This window comes from Austrofundulus limnaeus, unplaced genomic scaffold, assembly GCF_001266775.1.
Source record: "Austrofundulus limnaeus strain Quisiro unplaced genomic scaffold, Austrofundulus_limnaeus-1.0 Scaffold10, whole genome shotgun sequence".
Classification (NCBI taxonomy): Eukaryota; Metazoa; Chordata; class Actinopteri; order Cyprinodontiformes; family Rivulidae; genus Austrofundulus; species Austrofundulus limnaeus.
The window spans coordinates 856,372-873,065 of NW_013952412.1; the positions used below are offsets into that span (position 1 = coordinate 856,372).

General features: G+C 38.2%; 1 protein-coding gene across 2 annotated transcripts in view; it reads right to left on the reverse strand.

The window, feature by feature from the left end:
- sema3b (sema domain, immunoglobulin domain (Ig), short basic domain, secreted, (semaphorin) 3B) overlaps nt 1-16,694 on the reverse strand; it is a 32,361-nt gene that overhangs the window by 7,508 nt on the left and 8,159 nt on the right. Inside the window, exons 2-11 of one of the 2 annotated variants that reach the window (XM_014001740.1) lie at nt 13,954-14,429; nt 9,583-9,740; nt 8,872-8,934; nt 3,023-3,142; nt 2,675-2,768; nt 2,417-2,536; nt 2,156-2,298; nt 1,857-1,971; nt 719-788; nt 478-625 (exon numbers count right to left, since the gene is read on the reverse strand). In XM_014001740.1, the coding sequence (XP_013857194.1) occupies nt 478-625; nt 719-788; nt 1,857-1,971; nt 2,156-2,298; nt 2,417-2,536; nt 2,675-2,768; nt 3,023-3,142; nt 8,872-8,934; nt 9,583-9,740; nt 13,954-14,116 (1,194 nt within the window). In that variant the 5' untranslated portion in view covers nt 14,117-14,429. The remainder of the gene's footprint in view (nt 1-477; nt 626-718; nt 789-1,856; nt 1,972-2,155; nt 2,299-2,416; nt 2,537-2,674; nt 2,769-3,022; nt 3,143-8,871; nt 8,935-9,582; nt 9,741-13,953; nt 14,430-16,694) is intronic. The other variant, XM_014001741.1, reaches the window with a different exon arrangement.

Here is a 16,694-nt window from a genome sequence, read left to right on the forward strand (position 1 = left end):
AAATGTAGTAATCTTTACCAGAGTTTACTTTACATGACCTGAAATCTTCTTTAAAATATAATTAAATATTGCAGAGTTGATATTCGTCCCATTTTTGTCATTAGATCACAAATAAAAAGGCTAGCAAAGTAACCACATAAAACTCCTTTTAGTCATTTTTAAAACTCTGTCAAGCAGTTTTCTTATTAACATCTTTTTTTAAGATTATCATCTGACAAACCTTCTAGTTACATAAATCAAAAATATAATCAGTGGCGATGCCATTAAATGTAAGATGAACTGTCAGAAATCAAGGTAAACGTGGATAAATAGATTAAATAATAGTTCTGAGCTGCATGTTCACTTTTATCTTTCTAAGTGTGATGTTTTCATAAGCACTTAGTGCATGTGCCACTGAGAACTGGATTCGTTTGTTTATGCTTCACAATTAGAAAAATGTTGCCATGTTTTGTCTTTGTGCCATTATAGCTGACATACCATTCCTGGTCGGGGATAGGGTACTTTTCCCTGGAAGGGGACCCACTGGTAGTTGGGCCCCTCTTTGTGAGCAAAAGGCCCCAGGAAGGCCCTCCGGATGTCATTCATGGAGTAAAGACACACTGCTGAGCCTTTAAAGACACTGCTGCTGGGAAACAACGGGAGCAGGGTTAGCTACAACAAACACACACAGAACATGCATGTGTGCATAAACAAACACGTATGATTCGAACAGACGGACCTGGAAGTAGAGAAGACCGTGTACACCAGAGGGTTCTTTCTGTCCCGGGTCTGCAGCAGGAACACATCGCCTGAGGACGGACACACACAGACATTTGAGTCAGGTGGCGGTAATCCAGAGGTCAAAGGTTAGGAAAAAGACAAACACAACCCTATGGACATGTCTAACCACTTTAATAAACTGCTTTACTGCTTACTGAAGGTCGTGACATAGAAAAATATCCTCTGTGGCTTATTAATACAATGGTTAGCAACTGTTGTTCTGTTCTGGTCTGGGTATTTTTAATTTTTTTACCTTAAAAACGTTCATCTATTTTTGACTTTCAAAACAAAATGAAAGGTTTATAAGTAGTCAAACACAAAAGCAAAAAGATTAGTTACACCTGCATTTTTACTGCAGGTTCTTCTCTTCTTGGCCTCAGGTGCCGTCAAAAACTCACCGCGGAGACTCGTGAAAAAAATGAGACTGACAGACGTAGCCTGAGGTGGGGTCAAAGTTTGAACCGAGTCTTCTACTTAGTTACTCTTTCTTCCCGTCATGAGATGAGTACAAAGGCAGATTATATTAGTGCCCTCAAAACAGAACAGACAGATTTACCAAAAACATCTTTACTGAGTAAACTCCTGCAGCTGCTGGTTAAACCTCATGACTGAAGGTTGGAGAAGGGTTGCGTAATGAGATGTTCTGTTATCTTTAATAATTCAATAAGGAGAAAAAAAAGCCTTTTTTCAGACAGAGTTAAACAATAAAGCTTTTTTTATTTGAAATAAAAAAAACCTCATTAGACTTTCATTGAGTTACATAAATTTTGTTTGTAGCTGACTATTTCTGTGTAAAAACATCAGTGAGAAGAGAAGAGAAATAAGCTCAAAGTTCAACTCCTTGTTTGTCTTTTTATATAAATTTGAACAATTTGCATCTAAATCGTATTGAAGAATATTCTGGAACCCTTTTGCAGCAGGAAAAATAAATGTTAGCACAATTATCATTGCGGTACATCAGGTGGTATATCCAAAAGTAGCTGAGTTTTCTAGTCTAACCTGCGCCTCACATGAATGCTGTATCATGCTTTCATTTCATTGCACAGCAATAATCTTTGATTAGCAGTTTAAATACTGCACAGATGGGGTAAACTTACGTAGCTCATCAAAGTATGTATCGCTGCCATCCGCTCCTGGTACCGAGCAAATTAGTCGAGTTTTGAGAAATGTGGTCCACTTGTTCACCAGACTTCGCTGACCTCCCATATCATTCTGACAACACCAAAATAATATTTAACAAAACATTAATTGTCAGTTTGTGTTTGACTGAAAAAAAGATTATCATCTGGAGTTGATTTCACCACATTTATAAGCCATATTCTTCAGAGTATGACCTGATTTTAAACTGATTTTTAATTCTAACTACTAGACATAACTGGGCCAAGTAATGTCTCACCCTGCACAACTGTCCAATCCGGGAGTATGTGGACTTTCCCAGACCCTGAGCCTCGACCGCGGTTTCCCGGAAGAAGAAGAAGACCTTGTCGTCATCAGGATTTTCACTCTCAGGGACCCAAAAGGAGCCAACAAACTTTGGTTCTGGTTGGTTGAGTAAAATCAAACAAACAAAATATAAAACGGTATTTTATTTCAATGAGAGGCTTCTTCGTTTTAACTGAACTGGACTGAATGAGTTAATGTAAAAGGTCAAACTCACCGTTGAGCCAACGTGAGTCATGTTGTTCAGTACGAATCGAAGGACGTTTCCCCAGACTCCTGAAGATAGTGAAGTCCCGTCCCATTAAATCTGTGGCAACACCTGCGTATAGTTCATCACCTAGGAGACAAAGATTTTAACACCAAGTCCAATTATACATAAAAGTCTCTTAAAAGCATATCTACAACAGCATCCTTTATCCCAAAATAACAGACATAAACTGAGAATAAGGGAATGATTGTTGGCAGGTATCGTTACCGATGAGCACAGACGCAGCATTATGCCGAGGATCATATGGACTCTTTCCTTTCCCATCCTCCACTTTAGAGGGGTCGATCCTGAACACGTGGTCCTGATGTTGAGCAAGAGCACAACAGCAGCATTTTGTTATGCTACAGTGAGACTGAGTGATACTGCATATACTGTATCAACATTATTAAAAATAAAGGTTGTATTTTTATTCCTTCCCCCTGGTAACATGAGCTAAATGTTTTCATACTGTATGTAATGTGTGTGTGTGTGTGTGTGTGTTTTGTGTGTGATTACATTAAGCTGTACCTGAATAAAGTGCGATTTTGTGATGTTTTTGTTTCACACATTCCTCACCTCCATTTTGTTGCCCACCTCCACAAAGGCACAAGTAGGATGAAAGGCCCCAGTTCCACAGGCGTATAGGTGGGTGCGGTTATAGTGGTGCACAATCTTCACATAGTTCACACAGTCCGACTGAAACACACACACACACAAACACACAAACGATGTCATTATTATTATTATAGGTGGGAACCGATCTTTCTCTTCTGTGCCAACGTGTTCGATGCTAATCCTTTATCAGAGAACTATGAAGCACATATTTACTGACTTCCTGTGAACTGTACCATGTTAAACGTGGATTTTCTGTCCCTTGGTTTAGTGACGTACATTCCTCACACAGCTCTTCACTCTCTTTGGCTGTGACAACACAGTGCAGTCTTTGGATCCATGTCCAGCTCTCTGTTTTGACACTCTTTGTGTCCTGGCTGAACACACGCATTCCTTCAGCATTTTTCAAAGGAGCGTAGATGACGAACGGTACAATAGTTGCTTCAGTTTCCATGCTTTAAACTGCACTAAGTGCTTCATGGTTGCCTGAGATTACTTGGTTTGCATGTTTTGAGCTATCTTTACAAGCAAAGCGATGGAAACAAAGCAATCGTTTGCAACAATCTCTGTTTCCAAATCTCATTATTTTGTCCTTCTCGTTTGTCTTCTTACATACAGACAGTTTTCAGTCCTGACCTCTTCCTACTTTTTCCTTGTCCTACCAAGACAGCATGTTATTGATCTACAGACACATCTGTCTATCTCAGAGTCAGGTTACAGTAAGCCTGGTCTCAAGGGACTGCTGAGAAAAGACCTAATGTATGCTAAGCGATTCAATGGTACATTATCTGTGCAATCTTAGAACACCAGGCTCTGAGGACACTGGTCCATTAAGTAATGACAATGTGGACACAATAATTGGTATAATTATCATCATTATTATTAACAGTATGTCTCTCCAGGGCTTTTTGCTACATGAGATTCATTGGGATTGTCTGTGAAAAGAAAAGGCAGAATATGATGCCAGTGGAGTGAAAGTTGAAATTTAAGCTCTTCCTTGAGTACACTCTTTTGGGTTGAAACAGTTACAGTTAAATGTACCCTTAGTTTGCAGAAATCCAATGCTCTCACATTGTATGAAGGTGGATGGGTTTCAGTTTTTACAGTTTTTGCATACTTGAATTATTTGATTTAGAAACTGGTGTATTTATGTTTAATGGACAAAAATACCCTTTTGGTAATGGTTACATGTTGAATTCTTCAATCTTGTATTCAGATGTCATAGATCACTGGGATTAATGCACAGAAATATTTATGCACACACAAAAAACACACAAGTGTACGTAAAATCTAATTAATCTCTTCAATACAATCTCAAAGGTGTAGTTGCACATAGACTGCATGTGTTTCATGCTGATATGGAGGTGTCCTAACACCAAGAGACAGAAAGGTTCATAAAAACAGGAGACAATACAGTTCTTGTTTCCATATCTTTTTAATATTTAAAACTAATTTAAATATTGTGCTGCACACTCAAACACTATCCTCTCTGAAATCTTAATGTATAGTTTTCGTCAACCTTTTTCATTCTCAGGATTCTGTATGTGTCTGTGGGTCAGGGAGTGAGACAGTCAGGAAAGCTCTTTGATGTGACAAAAAAAAAAAAGAAAAAGAAAGGCGATGTGGTGGTTTAAAGATTCCTGAAAGGTACTAAAAATGTCTGAAAGCAAAGAGGAGAACAGGAAAGGTGATCGATGTCAGCAATCAGTTTCTGTGTGTGAGCATAGTGATGAAGATGTGTAGTTCAGTTGNTCACTGATCAACCTCTGACCTTCCACTGACTCATTAGTTGAAACAGTGTGTAAAAGTCAAGCTGTGACCTCAGCTTTCAGCTCTGGTCCCTGTGTCTTCTGAGGCTTATTGTTCGTTTGTGAATGTCTCTTTTTCTCCTTTAACCTTTTGTCTTTTCTAGAGATGATTAACCTGATTGATCAATTTGTTATTCTGTCACCGTCCCATCTGTCTGACATGAACACAAGGTGCTAAAATACACTTCAGTCGATATTACAGTAATCCTTTCTGTAATTCCTTAAAGCAAATTCAACGTTTATTTCAATTTTATACAAATTTTCCCCTCGATCCTTTCTTAAAAACGTATTTAAGTTTTAATGTTGTGATTTAAAAGGAAAGAAAAGTTGAGTTTCTTATTTCTTCTATTTAAACTGTAATCCAGCAATAAATAAATCAAATAATAGCTAAGAGTCTTTGCCTGAACTGAAATGGTGGTGCACAGATGATATCTATTAGATACAAAAGACAAAATGTAATAATGAAGGAATGTCTTTGATCACTTCTGCTAATAATGTAAGTTTGGATTTATTGTAGGAACATCTGCAAACTGCAATAAAATAGATTTTACTTTTTATGTTTGTTCCTCAGTGCTTCAACCAAATGATACAAGATCATAAGTTTGATGTCAGCTGAGCTGTTGCATCCAGTGCTTCAGACTTCAAAGGTCTTCAGATTTAATTTCTTCTACATAAAACACACTCTGCTGGGATTACATCGAGGCATTTAAGTAAGTACTTTATTTCTATAGAAAGATTCACTTATCACTGGCCTTACACAAGCATTATCATTACGTAAATGTAAAGCCAGCTATATTTATTAGATCTGGTATCTTTAATTTATGATCACGTTCCCCATTTGTTCTTTTGTTTGTAGTTTTATTTATAATGATTCTATTTATATTCTCCTCTGTGAACCCAGAATACCCACAAATGTAAAGTCTTCAGTGTTTGGGGGAATAAATGGTAGGCAACACCAAACTTATTTTTCTTATTTTTCAGAAACTTGACAATATTCTTGTTGTTTTTGTGCAGAAAACAGTATTTACACCTCTGTGCTTGAGAGCACAGCTCCATGGAGATGTTGGTCTGTTTATAAACTGTTGTTTTGGGTTTGGATTATAATGTGCATAATTCTAAGAAACTAAACACTTTGAGTATGAGTCAGAACCAAACTTCAGTAAATCCGTACGCCCATCCTTGACGCCACTAAAGTCCATTTACTCAAACCAGTATTAGCTCATTTACTTACCTTTTTTGTAAAAGCAAAAAGTCCTTATTGGCTTATTGTCTTTTCTGCAGCTCTTTGATTTATTACGTGTTTTCTGCTGAATAAATTAGCATCACTGCAACCTTATCATCATTATTATTCTTACTATTTTGCTGAAGGTGAGTTTTGCAAGATGTACTGAGAATTAAATTCAATTTATCAGATCTCAAAAAGTGACACAGTGAGTGTCTAAAAGGGACAACAGACACATAATCAGCCTCCTCGATGGATTTAAATACAGCTCCAGTGTGACACTGAGTCAGACTGGGTGTCTGTGAAGTGTCAACTGTTTACTGCTGTCTGTCTGTCTGTCTGTGTTTATATGCAAATGTCTCTGTTTGTGCCTGTGTATGCTGAGCAATCATCTGTCTTCCTGTGGGCTACTTATCCTGTTAATTTCCTGCCCTTTGTCTATTTCTTTCAATACAGTCACTCCTTCAACCATCAGCGTCCATAACACACAAACACTAAAGGGTTGAATGACACTTGTGTGTTTCAGACTAAAAATCTGTCAAAACAGAGGATATCACTGTGTTCCCACCTAAGAATTAAAACATGTAAAGAGGAAAATTGTATAAAAGAAAAAGCAAAAATGCAAATGTAGAAGAGAAAATCTTTATCCAGGACACATACGTACAAAGAAGACAAAAGAAAAAAAATGGAAAGGAATGTTAGTGAGAAAAGATCCACAAAGTTTTGTAGAAAAAACATACTTTGGTGTAATTAGGGTAAAAAATGTAATGTCAGCTCAGTTTTGTGTGGTTTCACTTTTACCAAGAAAGTAAAAAGAAGAAGAAGGAAATGAGAAAAGAAAGGAAAGGAAAGGAAAGGAAAGGAAAGGAAAGGAAAGGAAAGGAAAGGAAAGGAAAGGAAAGGAAAGAAAAGGAAAGGAAAGGAAAGGAAAGGGAAAAAAACAGTATAATACAAAAAGCTCACAATTTTTTGCAACATGTTTAAAATCAGTTTCTTTCCTTTTTTTCTTCTTAGAAACAGATTAACAAATTAAATTCACTCACTAGCGTTACTTTCTTTTTCAACACACAAGGAAACCTGAACACAGACATACAATCTCATGGCCAATTGAAATTGGAAGCCTGGATTTTTGTGTGAATGGAGCTCGTTGTCTGTCGGCTACAGCTGTGTAATCACACTAATGACAGGTTTGCTTTACACACACATACACAAAAACACACACATTGTTTTTTTTAATATGCACGAAACATGAATAAATGTAAACACAGACTGTGAAATACATGAGTGTGAAAAAAGTATATGTAGAGAAATGTGTGGCATGTCTCCACATGCTCATGGGATATTTCACAAATGTATGTACACACTCACACACTGCATGTGATGTGGTCCTGGGTGGTCTATAGGCGTTTAGTAGCAGCCATAGGTCGGTCAGTGAAAAAATCTGCATTTATATTTTAAGTTAGCGGAAAGTAAAAGTGCTGCTTTAGAGCAAAGTAGAAAATGTTTAAATATAAGTTGGTCAAAGGAACGGTCACGGGGAACAAAAGGTTAGCCTGTGTTTAGACAAACTGCACTGCAGTGGGTCACAGCTTCAGTTTTTCCACATGCAGTTAAAATCTGAATCAAATTAAAGTTTACGTCTAACATTTATAAAAAAATAATAAAAAAAAAAATGTTTTGACCAAATCACTGCCCTTTTCAAAAACTCAGATTCTTAGCTAAGGAAGTCAAATGTCTCAGTTTGCGTTGTGTTTTGTAAATCTCAGTCACATGAGGTTTAAAATAACTCAATTCAGAGAAAATGATCTCATCACATGGCAGGTCCAGAAGTGAGAGTGCTGCTGCACCTATTACATGTTATCAGTTTTCATGTGGCGATTGAATCTCGTGATAGCTCCTGTGACTCGGGTGGATTAAAAGGTAGTATTGTGTTGATCTGGGTAGGAGTGGACACCTCCAAAGCCCTCTTATTTCCCCATAATTTATGCAATGGATGATGTGATATCTTTATGTTCTGTTTGTGCCATATTGTTCAACCTGTTCAGTTTTCTCTATTTTCTATGATGAAGGCCTGGACTTGCCAACTACAATTTCAATCATTGGCAGTACGACGGCTCAGTGGTTAGCACCGATGCCTCACAACAAGAAGGTCCTGGGATCTTTCTGTGTGGAGTTTGCATGTTGTCTTCGTGCTTGCGTGGGTTTTCTCTGTGTACTCTGGTGTCCTCAGGCCCAGGCTGCCCTCGCAAAAGAGATCTGCAATTTCAATGGGATTTGCCTGGTTTAAAAATGATAAAATAAAACAAAAATAAATGGTCTTCACTCTCCTCTGGCTCTGGGTCAGACTCTGGCTCCAACACGTAAGGCTGGATGGACAAGTCTTCTCTTGTTGACATCTCTTAACTAATTTGTAAATAAAAAGTTTTTGCATTGCTATATAGTTGTAATCTCCTCTATCAAAGTGCAAGCTGGAGGGGGGCGGCGGGATGTGAAGCATCTCATTTGGATTTAAAAAAGACAGCCTCAAAATGAGTTGATCTGAGGAACACCTCAGGAAAAGTGGTGAAAGAGGGGCTTGTGGAGGAATTCCGGCCAAAGCATCACAGTTCCACTTTATAATGACCCAAACTGAATTATTTAAATCTACAAAAGAAGGACTGAAAAGCATGATATATCCCTTAAAGCTTTTTGGGGAGTTTTTGTCTAATTTATTCAGAGATCTTCTAAACTTTTTCAACAATTTCTTGCCTTTAGGTAAAGTAAATGAATGCAAAGAGACTTACAGTGATGTCCTTGCCAGCCCAGTTACACTCCTCTCTCCAGTCGACGGGGGCGGGCCAGTAGATCTGAAAAAGTCAGACAAAAACATCACGTTTTTAAACCCCTTAAATAGTGTGATTATCATGCTGTTTGACCAAGTACATATTTTAGGACAGTTGTTTAAATAACAGAAAAGAAAAGCTTTTCATTTAGTCTCCCTTGATTTGGTGTCTCGCTGGCCTCTTGTCCACTTCCACCTTTCCCACCTGCTTCCTTGTGTACATTTCTGATGGCTTTATCCCACCCACACTCAACCACATCGCATAAACGACTCCAACCATAGTGAACCTGCTCACCCGGTCATAAATCAAACTGACCCATATATGTACCTAAAGCCAACAAAAGTTTCAAATCCTGCACACCTAACATGTAATTTACTCCAAACAGCTGTGGACAGCTGTTTCCAGTGGTCTATATTTTGCATGTAAAACTATAGTTTTGTGTGTGACACTACACTCTCAGTGTTTGGAGTCCACACTTATATAGCCCTTTTGAGAACCTCCTCGAGTTTTTATAATGTTAAAAAACATACTGAGCACAAAAGAATTTCAGTCTCTTCCTGCTTCATCCTTTAAAACTGAAAGCTGAGGGCTTTAAAGTTAACGGCTCAGAAAATCGCTGTTAATTAGCTAATAACCCGTAGCCTCGAATATTTCACAGATTAACAGCTTTACCTTGTGTTCTTGCTTAGCGATGTTGTCCAGTGAGAGTGACAGCAAGAAGTTCTTGGCCCCCACAAAGAGTCGGCCCCTCTCTTCATCCAGCAGCATGGCGCTGAAGCAGCAGGAACGCTCCAGGTCGAAACGCCGGACTCCATGAAACTGCTGTAGTTCTGAGGAGCAACAAAAGAAGCTCTTAAGTGTGTTGAAAACCCAACCCTGCATTCTTAACACCTAATATTTTTACAATAACAGGCAAATCATGTGACTTTACAGTTTAAGTAATATTTTATTATTTTCCCCTTTAGTTGCACTTTAATACAAAATATTTCTACTGATATAAAAAATATTAGGATGTCATTTTATATAACATGCACTTGATTTTGTTTCACATTTTATTTCCAGGAAGCCACACCTTTTTGTATTAAAATTTTACCCACATAAAAACAAGAATGCGGTGACAAAAACCCAAGTTTTTTGGACAAAAAAATCTCTGAATTTTGGTTTAAAAATGATTTTTTTTAAATTAGGCAAAACTTAAATATCTAACACAACTTACATATCTGTAAACGTAATATATCTCTGTGTGCCAGTGCATGTACGTTAAAGGAAACTCAAAAAGTTGAAGACAAAAAAAATGCCTCTGATATTGTTACTTTAAGGCCAGAAAAAGTCAGCTAAATTAAGATATTAGAAATAATGTCTCATCTTTAAAAATAAACACCTTTAAATGAAGGGAGGATCAAGAGTTGTTTGTGACATTATTAATAAACTTAAAGTCTCCTCACTGTAATAAAGAACAATGACTTGAAAGACTTTAAGCAAAACTCTCAATACCGAAAACTTTTATTCTTCTTTTATACCATACTGCTCTTCAGATCTAAATCTGGTTGCCACAGGGCTGCAATAAGTCATGTGGTTGATAAAGAAGATTATAACATAATTTGAGTTTATTTAAATAACAGTTAAAAAGTGAGTCCTCAGGACATAATCCTCTGACAGAACTGGTCTCAATGGAAAATATGAGCATCCTCGCCATTACCAAACTGGCAAAAACAAATTGTAGAGGAACAGTACTCAGGAAAATCGAGCTTCTCTTTGTAAATCTAAGCTACAATAGTCGAACCAAGCCATTGGAAAGAAAAAGGGCTTTTGGGCCGGAGAAGTCATAAAGTAATCTTCCTTCTCTGGTGTCATAGTTTAAACAGGAGTTTAAGAACACATGACTGAAGCCCTTTTCACTTTTAAAGCACTTTATTAGTCTGTTATTGTTCAAACTCTGACACCACATAATAGCTGGCTGCATGTCAGCAGGGACTTCATTACTCAGTCTCACTGTACTGTGCATCAAATAAACTTGGAACTAATGAAAACAGATATTAAATTATAAATGGCAGATGTTTCAATCTAATAAAAAACAAGTAATCACAAGGGTAAGTAAGAATACAGGTTTTTTTGTTGTTGTTATAGCCTACTTGCTGTTCATTTACAATCAACACGTACACGGGAAGAAATCTGAAAAATGTCAAACATTGAAAAATATTTTGATTCTTCATTAATAAGTATATTTCTAATTTCCAGTGAAAGATTAGATTAGGCTTCTTGTCAGTAAATCTATGATATTATTAAGAAATCTGAAAAAAATCATAAATAATTACAGCATGTTTTACACCGGATATCCTTGCGGAGGCATCTTGAGGTCAAAGCTGCAGCATTAGAAAGATACTAAGAAAAACAAAAAAAAAGCTTCCTATAATACAGTGGTTGTTTGTAGCATTTGTCGTGCTTGTCTCCACGTGGCCATGTGATCGACTTGCCCAGGGTGTACCCTGGTTTCTGCACAGGGACTGCAGGAGATAGGTCACTGTGACTAGAGAAGGAGTTGCAGGTTTCTTAATGCAAGTTAGAGCTTTCTTTTTGTCTGTAATCTAAACTGAGAGACATGTGAACAGGACAGACTATCAAAGCTCAAATTTTCATTGATGTTGTTGTTGTGGACCTGAGGTTTACAACAAAGGAAGCGTTTATGACCGTTGCTGCCACAAAAGATGGAACAATGTTGTTTTTGCTCCAAAATGGAGGAGTGACATTATTACTACTGTCACTCTATGACTTTGCAATTAGCTGAGTGTGCAGCTTTGTGAATGTGTGAAAATACCTGACACACATGGCTTGCTGATACTTCATTATACACTTGTAGGATCTATAGAGAGGTGGATGTATCAAATCCAAACATTGATACTTGTGATACCAAGATGATCGATACTAGCGTGATGAGATTAGTTCTTTTGTTTGCACTTTATTTGCACGACAGACTTTTTTTCACAAATAAAGTGAAAAATAAAGTCAGTAGTACAGAGTCTTCATATTGTTTAGTCAGTCATTAGTCCTCTATGTCAGTGGTTCCCAAACTTTATATCTTCTGACCCACAAAATATTCATGGCAAAAACTTGTGACCCCAAATATTACTGATCTGAGTACACATACTTTGTTAATAACCCTAAAAACAAAGGCTACACGAATATAAACATTACTTATTTATACTTATTTTGTGGTTTTGTAATAATTATAGGGAAAATATTACATCACCAATTATTTTATTACCCTTTAAATTGATTTCTGAAGTGCAGTGGTTCCCAAACGTTTCAGCTTTTGACCCACAAACTAACAGTAGCAGAGACCTGTGCCCACAACTAATTTTGGATGATAAATATTTGTATCAGGTCAACTAAACATGGGCATAGTAAAAAAATGTATTATTCTACATTTATACATTTTAGGTAACAACTAATGCAAAAAATGTAATTAATTTAGAAAATCTTTTCAGGACCCCACTTTGGGTCCCGACCCCAACTTTGGGAACCACTACTCTATGTCATGCCCGTGTGCAATGGAAGGTAGTTTCTGCAGTGTTGTTGACATTGTAATGTTCTAACGTTATCCAAGGGAGGACCCTCGCCAACAAGACAGCCCCCACCCCAAGAATTTCCCAGCATGTAGTCATTTTAATTTAAATAACACCAGACCAAGACGACAGCTATTCCTGCGGTTGTTCCTCCCCATCCACCTCTTATGACACAACAAACTTGGAAGAAAAAAAGAACAAAAATGTGTGAAAGAACAAAGTTGAGGTGGTGGTTATTTTCATCATTCAAAATAATTGGCAGTGAGAGCTTGGGTCAACTTCCTTATTTTGAGAGTTTAATCATTGCTTAATTTTGGTCTTTTATAATGTCACATATTTCCATCTGAGCAGATTYGCTGAGTTGCAGTAATCGGGGAGGAAGATGAACTCTGAACTGATGCTCGACATTTGAAGCATCCATCTGTTGACAGCAGAAGCTGTCCCTGATTTAATCTGTATCAAATAATGTTTGTCATGAGATCTGCATTTCCCCCCCTCCCTTAGGCAGTCTCATGACCCAATGTAATCAGGGGCGTGGAAAGCTAAATAAAAGAGGCTGAACTACAGGAAGTCCCTCAGAATGGTGGATTTGGGTGTACGAGWGACTTCCTGTCCAGCGTTCTCCTCACTTTGATTCTAAGCCATGGTTTGATTGTCTCATTTGCTCCCCTGTTTTTGTATGTATTTAGGAAAATACCGAACAATGTGGTTCATATTTTGATGCTGGAGATGCATTGTTGCATCTTTTTTGTTATTTTGCACTAGTGGCTTTTTTCTTAAAAAAATGCCGTAAACGGTAATAGTTTTATAATAATAATAGTCATTTAATTTTATTATTTTTATACTTTTACAATGTTTTGTTGTAGTTTTTTAATACAAAACAAGTTTTATTTGCCTAAAATCTTTGTCCTGTGTTTTGTCATAATTGACTAACTGAAGTCTAAATCACAAAATGATTCAATGAACATGACAAGTACTGACATTAGAATCTGTGATACTAGCCCTGTATTTACCTGGTATTGGATTGATACTAAAACTCAATCGCCCAGCCCTAATAGAGAGGAGAACAAGTGTTTGCCACGTACCACCAACCCCACCCTTCTTTAATCATTTCTGCCGCCCCACACCACTGCCCTCTCTGCTACATGTTACCCTCAGCTGAAATTAAAGGGAGCACATATTTCTGCCTGGCAGACAGCCTTCGGTGAGCCTCTTGTCCTTGGTGAATGAGCTCAGGCTGTAATTGCCGTCTTTCAGTGATGGAACGCTTCCCTGGTTTATGCGGTGGTGCTGGGCATTGAGCTGTTTTCGAACATAAAAAACCCTGAGATGAATCACAAAACTGTCCCACTTTGTGATTAATCTGTGCGTTTGTGTCAACGTTTGGGTGCACTGATCGCTATGATTGTTAGCAGAAGCCAAAAACAGCTCACACAAACTGTCCTAGGCAGAAATGTTGCAACATTTGAACTTTTCTTACCTTTGTATGAAAGCTTCATGCGTGGTGACGAGGAGGAGGAGGAGGAGGAGGAGGATGAAGAGGAAGTACGGGTCACAGTGCTGGAGGAGGAATGGGCAGCAGCCATTCCGAGCAGCAACAGAGAGCTGCAGGTGACCATCATCATCATCATCATGGTCATCATTTTGGCACCAGTTTGTAGTTTTGAGACTTTGGGTGTCCAACAGCAGGGTTAAGTCCCAGTTCTTTGTCACACTTATACAAAACTGATGTTTTTATTTGGATAGAAGCAGTCCTCCTGGATTTTAGGAGATTTGGAAAAAGCTTTGCATCTTTCCCAGCCTTCCTTTGTAATTCTTGGTCAGAGTAAAAAAAAAAAGCTCTATTTTCTGTTGGAGAGTTTTCTCAATCCATCCACTGGTCCTCTCGTGAAGGACGTCACAGTTCACCTCTCACATCCACGGCAGGACACAAACATTCCACATGGGCAGAGAAGCCTAAAAATAGAGACCAAGAGGGAGAAGATTCAGTAATGTGCGCTGCTTGTGCCAGGGATGCCCTCACACACACACACACACACACACACACACACACACAAATACAAAGACTCTGAGGTATATTTAGTCAGGATCAGATTGATGCCCATGCCAGGGTGTGGTTATGCCAGCCTCCATTATGGCCCCAGCACTATAATCTCTTCACATTACAGCAATACTGAGCGACAGGACTCCAAACACACACTGACCATAGTGATGAAGACAGCATGTGTGAGATACAGATATGCTGAGGCGACTGCCAAACTAAGCTCAAACCTCTCCATGTCTGCGGCACTGCCAAGTCCGAGCACCCACCCCCACTTTCTCACTTTCTCCCTCCACACTGGCAGACTGGGTCTCTGCGCTGCGTTTCTGAGGACTGCTGAGCTGACGGTAACGTGGACGGATAGACGAACGTGCGAGTCTGTCAGCGCTCGTCAGAACGTCGCTGAAGTGAGAGTCCAGTAACTCCAACTCGACAGACTTGGTGGATAAACGTTTACAATTGGTATTGAATTATGCAGTAAGAGATAATTAACTCTACACATGATTTACAGCTTGGAAGTGTGTGGGGACTTGGTGAATTTGGTGTGACAGATTTGTTCATTGTCTCAAACAACAACAACAACAAAAAACCCTTACGTCTTGATACCCAATGTTATAAACGCACCATAACTTTACACAATCAAAGCATGAAGATGGTGACAGATTTGTAAAACTTGCAGGACAAATGTATGGAATTTATGTTCGTTAAAAGTGCAGCCCCTCACCCCACCCCCAACATACACGCACACACCCTCTCTTTCAGTACTTTGGACTGCGTCTGTGGATCCCCAGAACAAAAAAGCCTTTCACTGGAAACAGTCTCCTTTATTATATTGCACCTCACAGTTGGCACAGAGGAACCCGCAGCCGGCTTTTACCCCCTTTTCATTTTTACCCCCTCCTGTAAAAATTACCCCTATCACTGGCCTTGTTCTGTTTCACTCTGTGGAGCAGATCGTTCTGCAAAAGCTGTAATCAACGATAAAGAAGGATAAATAAAAAACATGATAAATTATTTCTAAAATGCATAAAAGTATAAATTAAATATGTTGTCAATACTCTAGGTGGCCCAGTTAGTAGAGCAGTTGACTCTCAGCAAGAAATTTGCTGGATTGAATACCAGACCTTTCTGAGTTTGCATGTTCTCTCCATGTATGCGTGGGGTTTCTCCATGTCCTCCAGTTTCTTCCCACAGATCAAAAACATGCATGTTAGGTTAATTAGTAACTCTAAATCGTCCCTGAGTGAGTGAGTGAATGGTTGTTTGTCTCTATGTGTCCATGTAATGGACTTGTGTCCTGTCCAGGGTGTACCCCGCCCCTCGCACTGTGACTGCTGGACATGGGAACCAGTGACCCCCACAACCTTGAAAGGAAGAAGTGGGTATAGATAATGGATGGATATGGACTTCCAAAAGGCATAAAAGTAGAACGGAAACATTTTTCAATACTCTAGATGTAGATCTCTACAGTCAAGAGAATATCTGTGATAATTAGGTGAAGACAATTTAAGGGCCATAAACCTGTATGGAGCTATTTCTCTGACAAACAGACTTAATGTGATAGAAATGTTATTTTTTAGGAAACTACCAACATTTTTTCTTCTCACCTCACTGTAGCCGAACACTTCTGTTTTACATTTGATTGCAAAAACACACAAAGTTTCCTGGTTTGTGATTTGAAGTTGCTGCTCAGAGAAACATAACGCTGTTGATTTTTTTGGGTAGTGGTCATACATTTAGTAATTTAAAGAGAAATACAGATTTCTGTGTTCAAAATATTAGTGGAAAAGTTAGACAACTTGCGACTATTACAGACCCATAAGAAATTTTATTTAAAAGCTAAAAAAGTATAATAGGCAAAACTCAAAATGTTATGATGAAGATTATTTATGAGTTCATTCTAAAGATCAGGTTATAATTTTGTGACTTTGCAGGAGTTTTGACACCAAGTGTTTGTGTGGTGTTGAACGGAGTGTCGTGATTTGTGGTGCAATGTGTCATCAGAATATGTCGGGACAATTTTAAAGGAGCAATGTCATGTAAAATCAACTTTTTTGAGTTTTATATCATGTTATAATGTTATACTCTCATAAAAAAACAAGCCCAAAGCCTTGCTTTGACTCATTCATCCATGTTTGAGATATCCTGCAGCGTTTTTAGGAAGCCATGCTGAGGAGCAA